The sequence below is a fragment of the Ctenopharyngodon idella genome, chromosome 10, assembly GCF_019924925.1.
Source record: "Ctenopharyngodon idella isolate HZGC_01 chromosome 10, HZGC01, whole genome shotgun sequence".
NCBI lineage: Eukaryota > Metazoa > Chordata > Actinopteri > Cypriniformes > Xenocyprididae > Ctenopharyngodon > Ctenopharyngodon idella.
The window spans coordinates 26,141,484-26,161,215 of record NC_067229.1 but is presented as its reverse complement, the minus strand read 5'-3'; the positions used below and the strand labels follow the sequence as shown (position 1 = coordinate 26,161,215).

Here is a 19,732-nt window from a genome sequence, read left to right as displayed (position 1 = left end):
CTCAGCTTTTAAAAGAAGACATAAAAAACCCTGTAAGCCATTTCCAGTTAGCTTTCATGTAAAATCCAGTGGCATCATTCACTGACGGATATGTAAGGGTCTAGTTTTAGAGGCACATTTCTTCACATCTGGATAACATATCAGCTTTCCCTCTGTGGAGACTCACTCACAGGAGAGTGCATACTTACTACAGCAGTGCTCTGCTCTGGAATGTGCTCGTGAAATGGTGTCAAAGCGAGCCAAGATATTTGAACAAGCTCAAGAACCCGAATAACCTACATATGTGGCTTGGTTTTCCTCTACGGTCATGTAAAGTGAATAAGAATTAGATCACCTGCAGAGAGGGACTGTCAAAAATGTATGGCGTGTAGGTTATGATGGGATATGATTATATGATATGGACAAAATTTTCTCATATCAGTCATATTTTCAACCAAATTTTCACATTTTCTGAACAGTGCTTGCCATGTTAAACAACCTAAACAACTATTTTGTGCAACTCACAATTGGAAATGGATGACTTCCTGTTTTTAGTAATTTGTCATTCATACTGAAACAACTGCTTAAGTATTTAGTTATAAATAGCTAAAAGGATAATAGTTATGCTTGCCTGAGCAAATATCACAAACAAAGCTCAAACAATAAAGATGTTTCAGATATAGACCCTGAAGATGCTTTTAGATGGGATTATCTTGATGTGATGCAAAAATACTTGTCAAACAAGCTTCAATTAATGCATTAATATGAATTGAAACTCACTGCATGCACTAATAAGCTAAACTTATTTGGTCTTATTGTCACACAAAATTAATTATTTCCAATTTAAAACCTTTTCAGTTACGTTACTCTCAGTAGTTTAACACAATATTTCTATTATATTTTCAGGAAAAACGGAAAAGACAAGCCGAGATAGAGGACAAAAGAAGACAACTCGATGAACTTGTTCTACAACTTCAACATTTCAAGGTAAAAACTCTTTATATCATCTCCGAAAGTTTGACCTTGCACCAGTACAGCAAATTAATAAATGAAATATCAGCGTTCAATATGTTTGCCTACATGTTTACATATCAATGCATTGCAATCTCCAAAGTTGTCTTATAGGTAAATTTCAAAACAAACGTTTTGGTGTGGACCATTTGTCCACTTGAGTCTATTTGACATCAAGAGGTTCATGTGCTTGTTTGAAGTGTTCTTCATGCGCATTTTAAAAATGTATGCACATCTCTGCGTTTCGTCCAGTGTTTTTTTTTTTTTTTTTTTTTTTTTCAAATTTTGCATAAAAATAGTTGGATGGAAACAAAGCTGTGTTTCGGTGGTAAATGGTGTGCTTTGTCTTCAACTGAATCATTACCTAGCTAACAGCTAATGCTACTATCTACATTAATGATACACACATACTGATTGGATCTAAATAATATAAGAGAAGGATGTGGAATTAAATTTGGGTTTGAAATCTTAGAGAAGTAATCCTTGCATTTTTGTCTTGATGATAATCTTTTCTCTCTGCTGGAGTCTGAGTCAGGCCAACATGTCTGACTCTATAACACTTGAGTGTGTTATCAGATAGCCAGAGGTTTGCCTCATTTACAGAGAATTGCTCTGTGGTGTTATCACCCGAATTTTATGGCAGTTAGTTTATACAAAAAAAAAAAAACAAATCAACCTCAGTTTAAAGTCACTCATGAAAGAGATTTTGTCTAGGACTTGAGGGAAAGGAAGGACTTGAGGGAAAAGAAACGCTTATTCTCAATGACTGCAAAAGATTTGATAACACTCTACTGCGAGACTTTTATAAAGACCACAGAGAGACTAAAAGATAACCGTGATAGCTTATTGTGAATATGTTTCATGAAGAACTTAGCACACAACAGCTGACAAGCCCTAACGATTAGCTAGATAATCACATGTGCAAATCCTGGGTGATCTTCACAGCTATACTGTGAATGTGTATTGTAATGAAAAGGCAGTGAAAGAGCTGAATTCAAAGTGAAGATCTGACTGAGAAAGAGGAGCATTTCCAGGAAGAGAGATGTTTGTTTAGTAGTGGGTGTAATCAGATTCTGAAGCAAGTTCTCATCGGAAAGTACAGCTGCAATGCCTGTGATTAATGGTTAGATTTTGTGATGGCCATCAGAAAGATTTGTATCTCAGTATATTTTCTCATAGAGGGATAAAATACTATGTGAAATTCTAAACATAATGACAAAAAAAATGTATACTGTGTAGATACTTAAAATATTCATTATAGATATATACAATTATTTACCAAGTGCAAGAGTCGTTTTTTTTAGAAGTAAAAATCCCATTCATTATAGAGTAATTGATTAAAGACATACCTCATATATAAATAAAACCAATGTCTTTAAATCAGTACTTTTATATTGATCTTTTTTAATTCAATTATGTCATTCACAAAGTTTCATGGGATTGTAGTTCTTTCTTGTTAAGGACAGTCATGTACCATTTTTGTCCAAATACTTTCTTTCTTTAAATCAAAATTTTTATGTGATTTACCTTGTCGCTGTTTGGTTCATGACTTGTAATGCTTTACAGAAGCCTATTTTAAAATGCCCCTATTATGCTTTTTCAGTATATATATTTCATGTTTATTATAGCTGTTTGTGAATGTAAAAGGTCTGGAAAGTTTCAAAGAACAAAGTGCAGATAAATTAAATTATTGTCTCCCAAAAATAGAAGCGATTCTGAACTGCCTGAAACTGCATGAAGAATCGTCTTCACACATGAATTGGCACCTCTGAGTCCAGACCTTAAATTCATTGAAAGTCTTTAGGATGTGTTGGAGTAGACTTTACAGAGTGCTTGACTGTTGCATAGTCAATACAAGATCTTGACCAAAACAGTGTATATGAGACGGCAGAATTCCACAATTGACCAATCACAATCCAGTATGCCAAAGAGCCACGTAATAAACAACCAAACCTTAAGAATATAATGCAATTTTGTCAAGTTATGAAAATCTGAAAATGAGTGTTTAAACACAGTGTTTTAAACACCATTTTAGAAGTGCTTAAGTGCTTTGAATCCAAACATGTGGGTAGTCTTGAAATCTAAGACTGCATACCTTCAGCAGCTTGTGAAACAGTCATGAGCATTCCTGAGTTCCTGTGGTTGACCTTCGTGGAGGTGATGACTAGGCGTAAGGGGTCCTGAAAGACCCTATAGCTCACATAGCTAGAGTCAGTTCAACCACAGCTGGTTACTTCCTAAACAGCTGTTCATGTTGGACTGGTTTTTAAATGTATTCAAGTTTACATAAGAATGTGGCAACACATGACATTTATATTCTGAACTTAAATGTCAAACAATGCACATAAAAAAAGGGTTTTCTTTGGTAAACCACAGTCCACACAATAATGAGCTGACTAAAGCATAAACTAAAACCCTCTTTTAGATTCAGCTGGTAAATTTAGGCTACATTCACCCAGCAGCAGAGTACTAATGTCTGTCCTGTTTGGAGTGCTACAGTAAATATGGTTTGCAGTGTGGTACAGATTGACGTTCTGGTAACACTTTATTTTAGGGTCTTTTAACTAGTTGCTTATTAGCATGAATATTACTAGAATATTGGCTGTTTATTAGTACATATAAAGCACATATTAATGCCTTATTCTGCATGACCTTATTCTACATTCTTAATCCTACCCAATACCTAAACTTATGATTCTTTATTCCTGAAGTGCAGTGATGATAGCATCATCCATCCAAAAAAAACCCCAAACGTTTTTTTTTTTGTTTTTTTTTATTGACTTTTGGATTATGGCAGGAAATAAACTCTGTGACCAACCAAAGTTTATGATTCTTACATGTTTTGTGCGTAATGATGATATTCACAAATTAACAGATTTCATGAAAGTTGAAGCTTAAATACAATCACAGAAGTAAAAAGCTTAAGTTAGGCTATAAATTAATTACACCATGGTCTCAGAACGTCAGCGACACCACCATTACACTTCTGACAACTTCAGTCTTTATTTAAAATGTACAGGTTGGAAAGTTTGAGTTAGAATAGCCTGCAAAAGCACAAGTATTAACACAACAAAGCAGTAAAAGTGAACTAGTGAGTAGATGAGTTTGCCTATTCAGCGTGGTGATGTTTAAGGCCCCAATATACTTCAAGCAAAATCAAAGAACAAACTGCTGTGACGTCATTGAGTAAAGTTCGTTTGGAATTCATTTCAAGTGAACTTTCTGGTAAACACACTTGAACTACTACTGGTCCGTGATGATTACGTAGTAGGTTAGTGTGGCTCTGAGGCTCTGCCTTCTCCGACATGGAAATCCACTCCTGTCATTTCTTCTGTTCAGTCTGTCGAGGTCGGACGTCCACAAGTTAAAACATGCACACACAGGAGAGCCACTTTAAAGTAGAAAATGAAGTTGTAAATCTTATTGAAAGAGACAATGACACAGTTTTTTTTGTTGTTGTTGTTTTTTATACTGTAAAGCTGCTTGCTTTATTTATTAAAATGCTCATTTTCAGGTTTTAGGGCTCATTCCTGTCAAACTCTATTGTCACTATAGCCGCTTTTTCACCATTGGGCAGAACGGTTCCATTATATTTTCACTTGAGCTTGGTTCGGCATGGCACAATTACAAACCAAATGCGTTTAGTGATGTCACCACTCAGGATTGGTTGCTTGTTGCCTGACTGCCAGTTTCTCTTTAACTGGTCAAGCACGCTATTTGAGCAAAGTTAACGCAAGTTACTAAATAAAATTAAAAGAAATATCTGATCATCCTCGATAACGCGGTCGCTATTTACATCCATCTTTAAACTCTTGTTAAGTTATCAGCCCAACAGTGGAAAATGAAATCATATTCGTAATGGCTGGTCCAGATCGGCACAGAATGGAACAAATACACTTTGTGTATTTAATCTCACTTTATTAACTAATTGTCTTTGCTGCTGACCTTCAATGATCCAATTCAACCATACTAATAAGCAAACATTATTTAATATTAGATTTAGAAATATTGCTGCGTTCCACTCCAATTTTAGGCACGCACTCGCGAACTTCCCTAAGCACTTCCCCAAGCACTTCCCCTCGGGGGAATCACTGCCGCCATTTTGAAGTGCGTTCCATTTCGTGAAGTGGACGAGGGAAGTTTATATGGACAGACCCTCGTCCCCTCGATTTTGACAGAGGGAGCCTACTCTGATGTACACTTCAAGCAGCTCTATATCCCACAATTCAACTTGATTGTGATGTCACAGCAGATCACGCTTAACTGAAGTGTATGATATATTGATTATTTTGGTAATTAATCACATAATAGTGTATAATATATTATGTTGAGATTTAATTGCATAATATTTGTAGCTACCTTATATTCACAGTCAAAGTTTATACTATTGATAATTTGTTTCATTTGTATAATTTTATTTTTATTCAACAGCTCATACCTATAGGATTTTATAGCTATGTTTTCTCCAACAACTTATAAGCATATAGAATGTTGCATAAAACTAATTCATAAGTAAAAAGGGGTTTAAATAATAAATCAGCTCCATAGTGAATTCCAAGTGATCAAGGGCTTAGTGCGTTTCATTTAAACCTTATGCACAAGTTCCGCCTGTAGTGGGCACTCGTGCAACGTAAGCAATGACGCACATCCGAGAAGTTAATGAGTGAAGGGCATAAAAAATTGGAGTGGAACGCATCCTATTCTTCTGTATTCCAGAATGGCAGCACAGCTGAAAGGTTTATTTGAGCTGCGCCCTCTACTGTACAGGCGTAAATATGCATTTCCTTCAGCCTGAGGCTTATTCCTTAACATTTGCCAAAAAATAGAACTTTTTTTGTTGTTATTAAAAAACAAACAAGCAAGCCCACCCCAGGTGAGAAAAAGTAACGCAAAAGTAATGTAACGCATTACTTTTCATAAAAAGTAACTAAGTAACTTAGTTAAATTAGTTACTATTTTAGACAGTAACGCAATATTGTAATGCATTACTTTTAAAAGTAACTTTCCCCAACAATGACGGTTAAGCAACGAGAGCAGTTCGACCTGATGGTGGAAAAGCAGCTAATGGTTACAGGCATTATTCATAGCTGTCATAAGAAAAGAAAAGGCAATTGTCATCGGATCTGCACCTGCAAACTGTGCTATGTACAGGATATCTTGATATCTCACACTTCTTACTAATACTTTTGTCACCTGTAACACCTTTATGAACATACTATAACTTCAAAGTCCCAACTGATCTAGATTTATGACCTGACCATAGAACATGTTTCTGTCTTACAGTCTAAAGCCATGAGGGAGAGATGGCTTCTGCAAGGGACACCAGCAGTGCCACAAGAGGAAGATGAAGGTCGTAGGAAACAGGTTGAGCAAGATGAACTTCACGTCAAAACACTAGAAGATGCCATTCACAGGTACAATAATGCTTTTCTGATGAAAAATAATTCCATAATTATGAAACGCGTTTCATAGATCTCATCTTAGTAAAATAAGTGATGTTTCTTGCAGTTATATGTTTATTCCCTGCAACTGCAACCACTGTCCCAAACACTGGAGTCATTTCCTCCAGACTTCAGTGGGATCTGTATTTCTGCTCAGCTTTGCTTTTAATTATGAGAACTTCAAAGCTGCTCATTTTAAGCTCATCTGGTAGATGTATGTGAAGCTCTGTAGTTGCCATTTTAAGGTTATTCATATGGGACGCATTGCCAACCAAATGTGCATTTCTGTTGATTGCTTTGCAGCAGGATATTTTGACAATCACACAATGTTGTTGCTTCGAAAACAAGATGTTATGACTCCATGACGTGCTTGAAAACCACCTAAATTTTGCGAGGACTGTTACACAAGATACTAACCATGGCTGCAGTGCAGGTTATTTAATATGATATGCTTAAATCTAATCACAAACAAAACTGGAACACATTGGGAATTTGATTTACAATCTAATAAGAAGATATGCAAAAACAAGAAACAGATGCACATAAGCATATACTAATAAAATAGCTTTCCATGACTGTTCATTAAATGCACATTTTTTTTTTCCCCCCATTCATTTGGTACAGAAGTTCCAATGGCTAAGGCTCTGGAACAGTAAATTATCCAACAATAAGAGTTAGAACATTGGAATACTCCGACATAACTGCTGTGAAAATTGGTGCTCTTGGAAATTAAGTTGACTTAATTGAAGTTTACTGTATTAGCATGTGTTTTTTTATTATGAAAGAGGGCCTGGAGGGTCTTTTGATTTCTCTCATAATATGTTAAAAGGCTGAAGCTGAATGTCTTAAGGCCTCTGAATGTTTGATGTTTGAACCAGCAGGAGTAAATCTAGCCCAAAGAGATTGTCTCAAGAGTTTGAAATTTGAGGGCTAACTGGTTTTCTGGTTTTGATGGAATCAATTGTTATTCAGATATTTCAAGTGAGTTGTGTGGGAGTGTTTGGAAAATGTTTGGATTTTGAAAAACTCATATTACATAAGTTATGTACTACCTTTTGGTCCTGAAAAGTGATTATATAATCAGTTATTTTGTGATTGAAGTGAATGATGTTCTTACACTATTTGACAGTAATGACTGGGTGCCTTGAATTAAATCGAGTTGACTACAGATTTGCCCTTCCTTGATGTCATTAATGGAAAGTTAACGTCCAATCCATTGTTTAGATTTTATTAAATCTCTGGGGTGGGCTTCCTCTCTGCACAGGATGTCATCTTAGAATGGGATGTTGAATTTTTCCCAAGTTAAACACAGTGGTGTCATATCTAAAAATAATTTACATCAGTTATGACATAGGCAAAGTAGAAGAGTGGAATCTTGACACTTGATGCTGTTGGCCTTAAAAGGGTCATTGTTCTGAGGAACTATTATACTTTTTTATGCTGGACACAAAACTTTGAGGCACAAAGTAGCAAGTAAACCAGATATCCGCAAACATAACTGTATTCTGCTGTGCTTTCTGAGTTACAGTATATCTGTGTAATAACCAGTATTTATTATTTTGGAATCTAAGGAATTTAGATTAAAAAGTCTACACACATTATTAATATTATTTTAATATTTCAGAAGGAACCTCCTGTAGGTTCGCTCTCCAAGTCACTGACATTTTACATCATTGAACAGCAACACAATTTGCATTAACTCTACTTACGGTCATTTAAAAAAGCAAACATCCTTGGGCTGTGAGCTCCCGTCTGTCATTGGAAGGGTAATTTAGTCAAATGGACGGGGCGACTGTTCAGAAGATTGTGTGGCTGTGCTGGTTGTGGGTGGCAGGTGATATTTCCTGTCTGGTGGGTGTGGGTGTGGGTGAAGGGGCAGGGTGGACTTGCACAGAAACCTCTCTGTCAGGACAGCGGCAGGAATGAAGGAATAGAACCTGCCTCTGTGGCAGAAGTATGAGATTGAGGGAGAGGCTGGTGGCTATTTCTGTACCCCACAGAGGAGATTCTCCAAAATAAATGGGTACTCAAGACTTTTTTCCCAGAGCTGATAAAGAAGAATGAACTTACTGTATAGTTAAAGTGCCTCTGTTATGCTATTTTAAAGCTTCCTAATTTTGTTTCTGAGGTCTCCTACAATAGGTTTACAATCATTGAAGGTCAAAAAACACTTTATTTTTCCCATAATATGCATTGCAGCCTCAGCTCTTTTCTCACAGTGTCTGAAATGGTTCAATAAAGGTCTGTTGTGATTGTTCCACTTTGCTGTGATTGATCAGATGACCCAGTCTGTTGTGACTGGTCTACTCTGCTCTCATTGGTCAGATGACCCAGTCTGTTGTGACTGGTCTACTCTGCTCTCATTGGTCAGATGGCCCAGTCTGTTGTGATTGGTTTATCCCTTACAGTGCATGTTGGAAATCAAATGGCCATTACCATATCTGAATTTCAGCTCCGGATCTTCCTCAGCACTTGATAAACAGCGATATAAACAGTTACGATGGCTTTGGTTTTACCTTTTCCAGGCCTCTTCATGGATTGGAATTTTGGTACAACATAGTTTATTCAGTATATCTGCTTTAACATAAATATGCCAAACTTTTTTTGTATCAGCTCCACAGAGGAATGTTGTCGAACCTAACATCAAACTTAAGCAATTCCCATGTTAAAGGAAAAAAACACAATTTTCACAAACAAATGCTTTTAAACCCATCTGAATTATCTTGTTGTAAATGTATTATAGTTGAAATTATTTACTATGGTAATTGATAGCATGCAAAAGATGCAGTTAACTGTTAACTGTCTAAAGAAGAAGGATTGTGAGTGGGAATGTTTTTAGACACTTGAAAAGGAAAGACTGTCAGCAGATGAAACAGCATTTTCGACAGATGGCTATAATTTTGAAATATGCAAATATTGTCTTGAACAAATTAATCAACCTAACCAATACATCGCTCTTTCACAATAAAAATGCAAAGCATGAGGTTACGCCTGCCTGTTTCAAAAAAGAAAAAAGAAAGAAAAGAAAAACAGAGCAATATTGTCAAAGCATGCAATGAGAACATTAGTGTAAATAGTTTTGGCTGTAGCTCTGGTGGCTTTAACTATAGCCTCGGCTGAACAGCAATGCATCTCTTGCAAGGGCAGACTTCTCCTAAAAACTTATCATTACAGAAGACATCCCAGCCACTGAGTCTAAAGTAAAGCTCTAACTACCAGGCTTTCCAGGAAAAACGTGGCGTTGACATGATACTAACTCAGTCATAAAGCTCCCTCCCCGACACATCTGCACACGCACTGTTTATACAACTGTGTCATATGAGCTCCTAATATGGTGAAAGTGAAAAGTGTAAGGTCTCTTGTCCTGCACTGGAGTAAAGACAGACATAAAAATAAACATTACATCAGGGTTTCAGATAAGACTGTCTGCTATTACTATACTAAGACCTCTTAACATATCATGAGCTACTGAAATTCTTTCCCTGATTTGGCTGAGTCAGCCAGCATGGAATATGTTTTATAAAGTTTTTTTTGCCATCTCAAGAACAGTGTTACTGTACCATTGAGATACTATTATAGTTTTAGTTGTAGTTTTTAGTTTTATTTTTATTTTTTAGTTAACTATAATAACCCTGCTCCAGAACAATTAATATTAACAATTACTTTTTTTTTTTTTTTTTTTTTTTTGATTTGTGTTTTTGGTTTTTCGATCAGTGCTATTTTAGCCAGAGTTACCTGGGGCACTTTCATTTTATTCAATATTTAGTAAGAGAATATTGAGGTAAATGTATGCAGTATTTTGCTGTCATTACCAAAAAAATCACACATGGATTCATTGTGCCATAATGAGCGTTGCCTTAGAAACAAGTGGTTTCTGCGTCTGTGAACACCTCAGAGAAGAATCTCCATGTTGCCGTTTCATGATTATGGTAATGACAAAGACACAATGTGAACACTGCAAAAGTCCCACAGATTTGCCTTAGAGTCCTTTAGATTTGACATCTGGTAAACTGGATAGGAAGCATTCAGTCTATGTATTGTCATGGGAACATGACATTGTCTCTGTCTCTGTCTCTGAACTCTGTCTGAGTACAGGGACATCGCTGGACATTGATGATGAGCTCACGCCAGTTTCACAATGATTCCAGCTGAGGTTACAGTAAAGATGCTTATCAGAGATTTTGGAATGATTGAAAATGGGTGAATCTCACAAACAACAGGCTCCAATCACATTTCAGCCCAAAATCAGAAGAAATTATATTCTGCACAGCACAAAATTAAGCCTGTTTTAGGACATTATTTTTTAATTGTTGTAACTGTAATTACATTCTCATCTTTTTTATTATTATTATTATTATAACAATATCAATTAAAATCAAGTCACCTTTATTTATATAGCACTTTATAAAATACATGTTGTTTCAAAGCAGCAGTTACCATTGCAAGTTAAAAAATTCTAATTTATTGATTTAATTAAACCTTTTAAGTTGCAAACATTTTTTGTTTAGCTCTGTTGATGTAATAATGTTGATCATGACATTAAAGGTGCAATGTGTAAATTTTAGGAGGATCTATTGACAGAAGTACAATATAATATACATAATTATGTTTTCAGTGGTGTATAAAGACCTTACATAATGAACTGTTATGTGTTTATTAACTTTGAAAGAGCCATTTCTATCTACATACACTGCGGGTCCCCTTACGTTTTAAGTCGCCATTTTGCACCAGAATGTTTCTACAGTAGCCCTAAATGGACAAACTGTTCTACAGAGCACGTTTTGTCACTATGTTGTTTTTGTTGTTCTTTGTTGGTGTTTTTAGAGGCAGCTTGCATCGTCACTACATTGAATACGCACGAAGAAGAAGTAGTAGTAGTAGTAGTAGTAGTAGTAGTCATCTGGTTTATTAGAAGCAGAGACCATTATTTGGTAGAAGAAAAAACCTCATTGCTTGACTGGCTACTCTCTGCTGTCTCAGACGACGACATCTTTGTCTTGTGTCGGCCAGACGGCCACCATAGCTATTTTCTTTGAAAGGGAGGGGTGAGCGACATTGGTTGCAGTTCGCAACCTCACTGCTAGATGCCACTAAAATTTACACACTGCACCTTTAACTTAATATGGAGTGTAATTTAAACTCGGCGTTAATTGACTGTTTCAATAAATTAAGTTGTAGGAACTTGTCATGAAATTGTCATGAAATTGTCTTGATAACGTGGATTTCTAGTTCCCAGCATGTTTTGCACAGGACTGGATTAGGGGTTGCACAGGCTTGTTGACTAGTTGACTTTAATGCTCTGCCATGACGCTTTAAGCTTAACATCGACTAGTCACTGATCATGGCCTATAGAGGGCGTAACAGGATAAGAAATCTTCAAAGTCTACATTTACACTCTGTATCCTACAGTTAATGACAACTAAATGCATACTCCAGGAGTGCTTCACAAGATATGTTTGATTATACCATCTGGATGCTCAATATGCACAAGGCAACCAGCATTTGAGTCTCAGCTCAAGATTCAGGCTTATTTGTTCAATAATGACGTCATCAGTGACTAGTCGACATCGACTATAATCACATAAACGTTGACTTTAAAAAATCTGAAGTAATTTAAGCCTTAGACTGGATAAGGAGAATAAATGTTGTGTTATTTAATTTTGATTTTATTGAAGGGGAAGACCTGTTAGTGTTTATTGCAGTTATGTTTGACATTTAAAAGGGTTTTTTGCGAATAAGCAAAAATTACTTTAGATAAACATCACATTTGTGTTACTATTGTTAATTTTTTATTTTTTTTTAAGAGTGTTGAATGCCCTCTACTGTACATGCGTGTATTTGCATTTCCTTCAGCCTAAGGCTCATTCATTTCACTTTTGGTGTGATCTTTGTTATATTTGCCAAAATAGATTTTTTTTTTATTAAAAAACAAAAAAGCAAGCCCAGCCCAGGTTAGAAAAAGTAATGCTAAAGTAACGTAACACATTACTTTCCATAAAAAGTAATGCAATATTGTAACAAATTACTTTTAAAAGTAACATTCCCCAACACTGATAGTTGTTGGTCAACATGGCAAATTCACATGACCAACTGAAATGACTGGATTTTTCCACTACAATTCAAACAACAGTAAATGTGACTGAAGCATAATGGTATTATGTACTTTATGTACAGTACTGTAATTTAGGCTGATTTAAATAGCTTTTGTCATTCAGAGCCAATAGGAGAAAATGATGCAGAGAGGCAGGAAGCATGAGAAATAATGCAGGAAGTGGGTGTGAGGCATGTATGAGCTCATCCAGACACCACAGAAGATGCACTCTTGACCTCTGACTATGCTTTGGAACAAGAGAAAAAGGGAAACAAAAAGTCTGCTTTTTAAATGAGTCATATGGTCAGCACCCATTGTATCGTAGCTTACAGTGTGACACTGTGAGTGGCACCTTTCTTTGATGAAAAGGATCCTTTTGATCCAGTTCTCTACTGACTAAAAAAAGAAAAAAACTTTGAAATATTGAATATCTGATAAATCAGCTAGATAATAATGTGGTTCAAATCAAGCTTTTCATGATTATTTTAGTTATTTGCACTTGGAAGTGCTGCATTAGCATTTATTAAAGAAAACATATAGCAAGTGAAAGGGCCTAGTATATATACAATCATACCTCAGAGAAACGCTCCTTTCATAGTTATGGGTGTTGATGCTACTGTGTGACAGATTTCCTGTTTCTCGTGTTCCTACATTTACAAAATAAAAGTCTTTGTTGTTTTTTGTGCGAGATGTGTCTGTTCTGTGAGAGCTGTGGACATGAGTGTAATGCTCATGCTCATGTGTATACCTCAAAACGAGATATTTACGTCCAGAAAAGTACAACAACTCCAATTGCAGCAATGTTTTTTCAGTGGTTCAAACTCATTTAAATCTGTTTATATTGTGCTCTCTATACTTATATTTCAAAAGAAATCAATAGCTGTTGGACGAACAAGTGAACACAATAAAACCATATTGACAGGCAAGACTCATTTTTGTAAATTATGATCAATTTGAAAAAATTAAATAAATAAATAAAAAATACAAAATTAACTATGTAAGGGTATTTTTCACTAATGTCAGATTGGGGTGAGTTTTTTTTTTTTTTTTTTTTTTTAACAATTACAATTGATTAATTACTATCTTTGCTATAATTATGTAATCAGTTTCTATTAATCAAAACAAAAACATTTTTTTTTTTTTTTTTTTTTTTTTTTTTTACTATTTAAATGTTTATAAATGCTATTAAGTAGCCGTTAATACGTTTTAAAAACATATTATGGAATAATATTATGATAATATGGAACAAAGTTATTATTCTCAAATGAGTGTCACTGACAGCAAATTCCTATTGTGACAACTTACCCCATACCACATGACTTAAAACATGTGTTTAATGAACTTATGAACTTATTTTTTCTTGGTCAATAATGTTGTAATGTTTTTATAGCTTAAATAAAAGACTTCAATGTGCCTCAACAGAAATGACATTTCAAAAATTAAGTTGCCCTAAGAAATATTCAGTCAAATAAAAAAGTATTGAAACTAATCCAGTCTGCCTAAATGACTCACAAAATGTATGATTACAATTATGTATGATTACTGATGATGATATATATGCTTGAAGAATATACAGTATAAGCCTGTCTGAACACATTAGTTAGTCTTGAAAGATGCTTCGACATTCCACCACTAGATGGCCTTGAAGATTTAGCTGAATGTATCTTGCCATAACAGCTATATGAGATTTAGCAAAAGTCCAAACTGAACCATTTTGTGTGCGTGTGTGTGTGTGTGTGTGTGTGTGTGTGAGTGAAAGAGATTAGGAAACATTGTACCCCTCCAGATAATTGTTCTCCACTGATCACTAATCACTAGCCTACTCAGAAGGTCACTGAAAGAGTTGAATGTGCACTTGTAGTGTAGTTCAAGTCTTAAAGGTATATTTAAAAAAAACTATACTTGCAAAATTATAATATTAATGAAACACAAGGACACTTCAATGTACTTAAAGAGAGTACACTTTCATGACTGTTTCTGGAGCTAATCCTGTATATTTTTAACATTTTTAGTGTTTTAGGGTCCGGGGGAACAGGGTCATTCTGCCTAACATATCTTTTCGACTTCCACAAAAGATAGACAACCACATGGGTTTCCTTTAATTGGATTTGATCTTGAGGTGTGTAAAAAATCAAACGAAAAGTTCAGACAGTGCCACATGTTGATGCATTCATGGGCATCCATTATGTTTGTATACATAGATAGCACATGTCTTTTTGTAGAAGGAATTTTTGTCATGAATCGTGGGAAGGCTCCTTCTCTTTTGTTATTGCAGACCACGTAACCTCAGTGATCCAAACAATAGCAGGAAATTCTCATGGGCGGAGGCAGTGCGGGTTCCTCCGCCGGCAGCTTCCTCATTGGCTGCCAGCATTCACAATGAGTGAGAATGGAGTCCACTGGGAAAAGTGTAATATGCATGGGTTAATTGACACTAAAGGGATATGTGTCTCATTCATTTCCAGAATGTGTGCACACGACTGTACATTCCATGCAATGATTTCATTCAATGGGCAACACATCTGTATGGTTTGAAAAAGTTCAAAGTGCTGATACAGTAAACAGGAAATTTGGTTCTATGTTTCTGTTTTCTGTAAAGAGCACTGATATGCCTGCTTTTGTTTCTTCAATGAGCTGCAAAAGGACACTTTTAGCAGAATGTCTAGGCTTCCTTTTTCCACAGAACAAAATTAGATCCAAAAATTGTAAAAGCACTAAAAAAATGATGTTGAAAATTCAGCTTTGATCACAGAAATAAACTACATTTTACAATATATTCACATAGAAAACTACGGAGCACCTAAATGTGAAACAGTCTCTGCATTTCTGAATAATTTATTTAGCATGTTATGAATAATTAATTTTAGTAATTTTATGTACTGTATGCGAAACAAAAATAAAAATGAATTTTATTGTTGATTGTGTTTTTGTAGATTGGAATCAGAAATCTGTCTTTTGGAGAATGAAGAATTACAGATCTCAGCTAAAGAACAGGTTCTCAGAGAGCGGCTGCGGGAAACAGAGAGATCTATTGAAGATCTACAGAAGGCAAGTGATCCTCATCACAGAAGAACACACAAAGTTGCCGCAAAAACTGTATAGATACTTCAGCCACAAATAAAGTGTCTAAATATCCTTGCATTAGGCAAAATATCAAAGCAAGTATCATTTTTTTTAATAGAAGACAGGACAAGTACAACTAAAACTGATGAACTACAACTGTGGTTACTCTGCTTGGACTTGAGGGTTCCCTTTCAGTCGAATTGGCCAGAGAGACCAATCTACTTCAAGTGTAAACTAAATGAACCAATGCACATTGGCATGCGATATTTGCATCTGACTGCCACGCCTTGCCGCATGTATAAATATGCAGCAGGTGCAATGTATATATCAGCTTTTCACTGAGGAGCTGAGCAGTTTGTTTGTCTGCTCTTCTGATCTAAAAGAGTGTTTTCTAAAACAGCCAAGTTCTTCAGGGAAGAAACATCTTTTCTTCAGTGTTGGCGTGACGGCACTGCAGCGATGGTCGCAATCTCAAGAGAGAGAGCCTTCAGTTGAGAGAGTGTCTTCAATGAGAGTGTGAGCACACTGCAGGCTGCACTAAATCCCTGCCAGTGTTGCTGCGGCCATTTCCCCCTATGCGCTTCAGCACCAATAAAGAGAGATAAAAGAGTTTTACTTGGGTGTGACGTTGCATCTTTTTAAAGATGACATTTCACCTGTGTGTTTCTGGATGCGGTCATTACCTGGCGCCGTCGGATGGTCACGATCGCTGCCTCACGTGTCTGGGGATTAAGCAAGCTGAGGTGGCTTTTGTGGATGAGTCATGTACCCATAGCTTACTAGGTCGTGGACGGCACTTTTTACTGCCAGAAGCAGACCCGAAGAACTTCTTACCACAATGGACCTCGTGCTACGAGCGACGAAGGTCACTGCGTGGTCTCTGGGTCGTACGATGTCCACTTTGGTGGTCCAAGAACGCCATCTCTGGCTGTGTCTGGCTGACATGAGGGATGCAGATAAAATTCAGTTTCTAAATTCCCCCGTGTCCTAGACTGGCCTCTTCAGTGACGCGGTCAAGAGCTTTGCCCGGCAGTTCTCGGCCGCACAGAAGCAGACTGAGGCCATCAAACACATCATGCCCTGGCAGACAGCTGCTGCGTTCACCCGACCGCCGGCCGCAGCACCTCAGCCTGTTCATCGCCGAGGGCAGCAGCAGCAGCCTCCACCTAAGCAGTATTGTGGAGCCGGTCGTAAGCAGGGCACCCAACCCATCCAGGTCCCCCGCCAAACCTGGCGGCAAGTGTAAGAACAAGAGGCCCTAAAACGGGTGACCCAGAGATGAAAAATCTTTTGTTTTGTTTTGTTTCTGTTCCACCCAAATTTTCAAAGAAAGAGCAGTTTCCTCTATCTCTGGGTCCCAAGAGGGTACGGAGAGCAGTGGGTGGCGAAAAACCTCACCACTCTCATCCTCCTCTTCTGTCACCAGCAGGGCAGCAGTGGGCAGTTTGAGAGCATGACCAAGTCCTCTTACTCAACCTCTGCCCAACCGTGGAACATGGTAAATGTTGCACTGCACACTCAGACCCTGCTGCAGGCCTCCATTGAGCCCACCTCGCTGCCCCACTGCGGGTCTGTCTGTGGTTCCCTTGGTCCCACTTGCACAGTCTCTGATGGACCATCCTTTGGACCATCAGACTCAGCTATGCGATTCAGTTCACCCAGCGTCCCCCCAAGTTCAGGGGCATCCAGTTTAACTCGGTTAAGGCTGGCGATGCTCATGTGATGATGCTCAAACCGGGTGAATCAAAGAACTAATTTTGACTAATTTGACTAATTTAGCCTTCAAAAATACATCATCCCTGCAGCGCTCTATTAGCATCCACCATAATTTCTCTCTGACATGCTCCCAACCAGGAAACTCGGAAATCCTGAGGTTATCACATGACTTGAACACATCAGATCTTCATACATCCACTAAAAATCACCTTGATGCCAGTTATTACGAAATTGGATCAGAAACGTCAAAATTAGTTCTTATTTGTTCCTGGTAGCCACTTCTAGCAGATAATTCTGAAAACTTCATTATTTTTAACGTCATTATTTTTGCAATACCTTATTTTGATAGTCCACTTTACACATTCTACTAACTTTAAGTAACTTTGCGACTACATGTCAACTAACTATCATTAGAATATTAGTAGACTGTTAAGTTAGGTTTAGGGTTAGTAGAATAAATTGACATGTAGTTGCAAAGTTACTTATAGTCAGTAGAATGTCTGTTGGAGAGCATCAAAATAAAGTGTCAGCAGATATTAAGCAAACAGTCTACTAATACTCTAATGAGAGTTGGTTGGCATGTGTTTGCAAAGTTACTTATAGTTAGTAGAATCTCTTAAGTGGACTATCGAAATAAAGTGTTACCATACGCTTCGGTGACAATAGTCTTGCAGCAATTACACACTTTGGCTCTAAGAGTCTAAATAATGTAACAGGAATGTAGCAATTTAGAGGAACACAGCTATTTAAGAAATGTAACAAAGCAAAAGTATGTTACAGTAGTACAACAATGTCATCTATTCTTTTTTCTTTCTACAGAGTCTTCAGAATCAAGATGGAGGTATGGAAGTCATTTGCATCTGTATTGTAGACTTTTTCTCCTGTCTGAATACAACATAGACATTTCAGGGCAAGTTCATGGGCATCTCTGCAAACCATAGATGTTACTTCCAAGGTACCAGCGGTAGACCAATGGTAGACAGTCACTCAAAACATGCTCTTCTCTTACATCCTTTTGTCGGGCAGAGGGGTCCAACATTGGCCTCTTGGATCATTTCCCTCTTGCCTCAGCTAGACTATTGAACTCCACACATACGGCAATGACTCTGCACTTTGTTTACCTTGATCCACCTATTCACAGGGAATCCCTGTAACCCAGAGCCACCATTGTTTTGTTGTAATTCATTTGCACTGTTTTGCTGTCTAAGCAATGAGCTGCTTCACGGAAAAAAAGGGCGAGAGAGAGAGAGGGAAACTCAGTTTAGTAAGGGGTACTGGAAGGGGAGGGAGCGAACCTGGTGGGCTTTTGAACACAGGAATCTAGTTTTAGTGTCTCTTCTGCTCTCCACCGGACAGATGCGGTAAATTACAACTGCTCCCAGATCCCGGACCTCCCAGAACTGAACTCCCAAACTCCCGTCTCAGCTTCAGCGGATCAACAACCGCCAAGAAAATCTGGTAGGTGCTTGTTGGGCATGTGGGAGGGGCTGGGGTGGTCACGGGTTTGGGCCAAGGCCAACAGTGGGTATGGTAATGTAGATTACAGATGGCGCAGTTACTCACCGTGGCGCGTTTATGAGAACAAGAGGATGAAATGGCATATTTCACAATCTATGTACAGTAGGGTACCTGGTCATCAGTTTCAAACGCATATCAAAGGCTTAAACTGAATAAACAGGAAAGTCTTTTGGACAGCTGTGGCACCTGCTTTTGTTGAGCATGTGCTAATGACCATTTCACAGAAGCTCATCTTACAATAGGCCTGTGATGGAGATGAGAGAAAAAGTCCACCAACATTTTTTGCAGTATGCTAGTCTAGTTCATGTCTTACTCCATCAGTTGGAGTGGAATGGAATGGAAATGTACAGTAAAATGTTCTGTTCCAGAACAGCTGGGAAATTGGCATCAGCTGAAATTTTTCAGAGATTAATCTTAGTGATCAGGTATACTTGTTCTTTTCTTTACATAAAAGGTTCAGATCAGTGGTTCTCAAACGGTTTATCTTCACAATGTAGATTTTACATTGGACACCCAGTTGTAAAAGTACCACATTTAGTCATTGTTTAAAATGTTAAAGCAAAAATGTCCTCATAATCGAGCAAAGAACTTCCATAAATATTGCTGTGAACTGCATAGGCCCATCAGTATGCAAATGTTATTAGCATGACATTGGCTAAATAGGAAAAAAAGTGTGATTTACCAAGAAACACTGGACCAAATTAGTACTAACCATACAGTATAACCAAGTGGCAGATGAATGAGCACGAAAAGTTTTTGGACACTTAGATGCATGTTAATTGCAATTAAATGAAAATATATTGTAGTTTAAATTTATATTAAATGCAATTAGCTGAAATTTAGTGTGCTATTTTTGCCTCACTTAACTAGGACTTACATCTTGATTTGTAATTTCATAGTTACTTTTATTATC

General features: G+C 37.1%; 1 protein-coding gene across 2 annotated transcripts in view; it reads left to right on the top strand.

Annotated features, from left to right (window-relative positions):
• The window catches only part of LOC127520143 (A-kinase anchor protein 2), a 117,419-nt gene that overhangs the window by 34,915 nt on the left and 62,772 nt on the right, over nucleotides 1-19,732 (top strand). For both annotated transcript variants that reach the window (XM_051908020.1, XM_051908021.1), the window contains exons 4-8: nucleotides 886-966; nucleotides 6,274-6,404; nucleotides 15,456-15,570; nucleotides 18,121-18,142; nucleotides 18,658-18,759. In XM_051908020.1, the coding sequence (XP_051763980.1) occupies nucleotides 886-966; nucleotides 6,274-6,404; nucleotides 15,456-15,570; nucleotides 18,121-18,142; nucleotides 18,658-18,759 (451 nt within the window). The remainder of the gene's footprint in view (nucleotides 1-885; nucleotides 967-6,273; nucleotides 6,405-15,455; nucleotides 15,571-18,120; nucleotides 18,143-18,657; nucleotides 18,760-19,732) is intronic.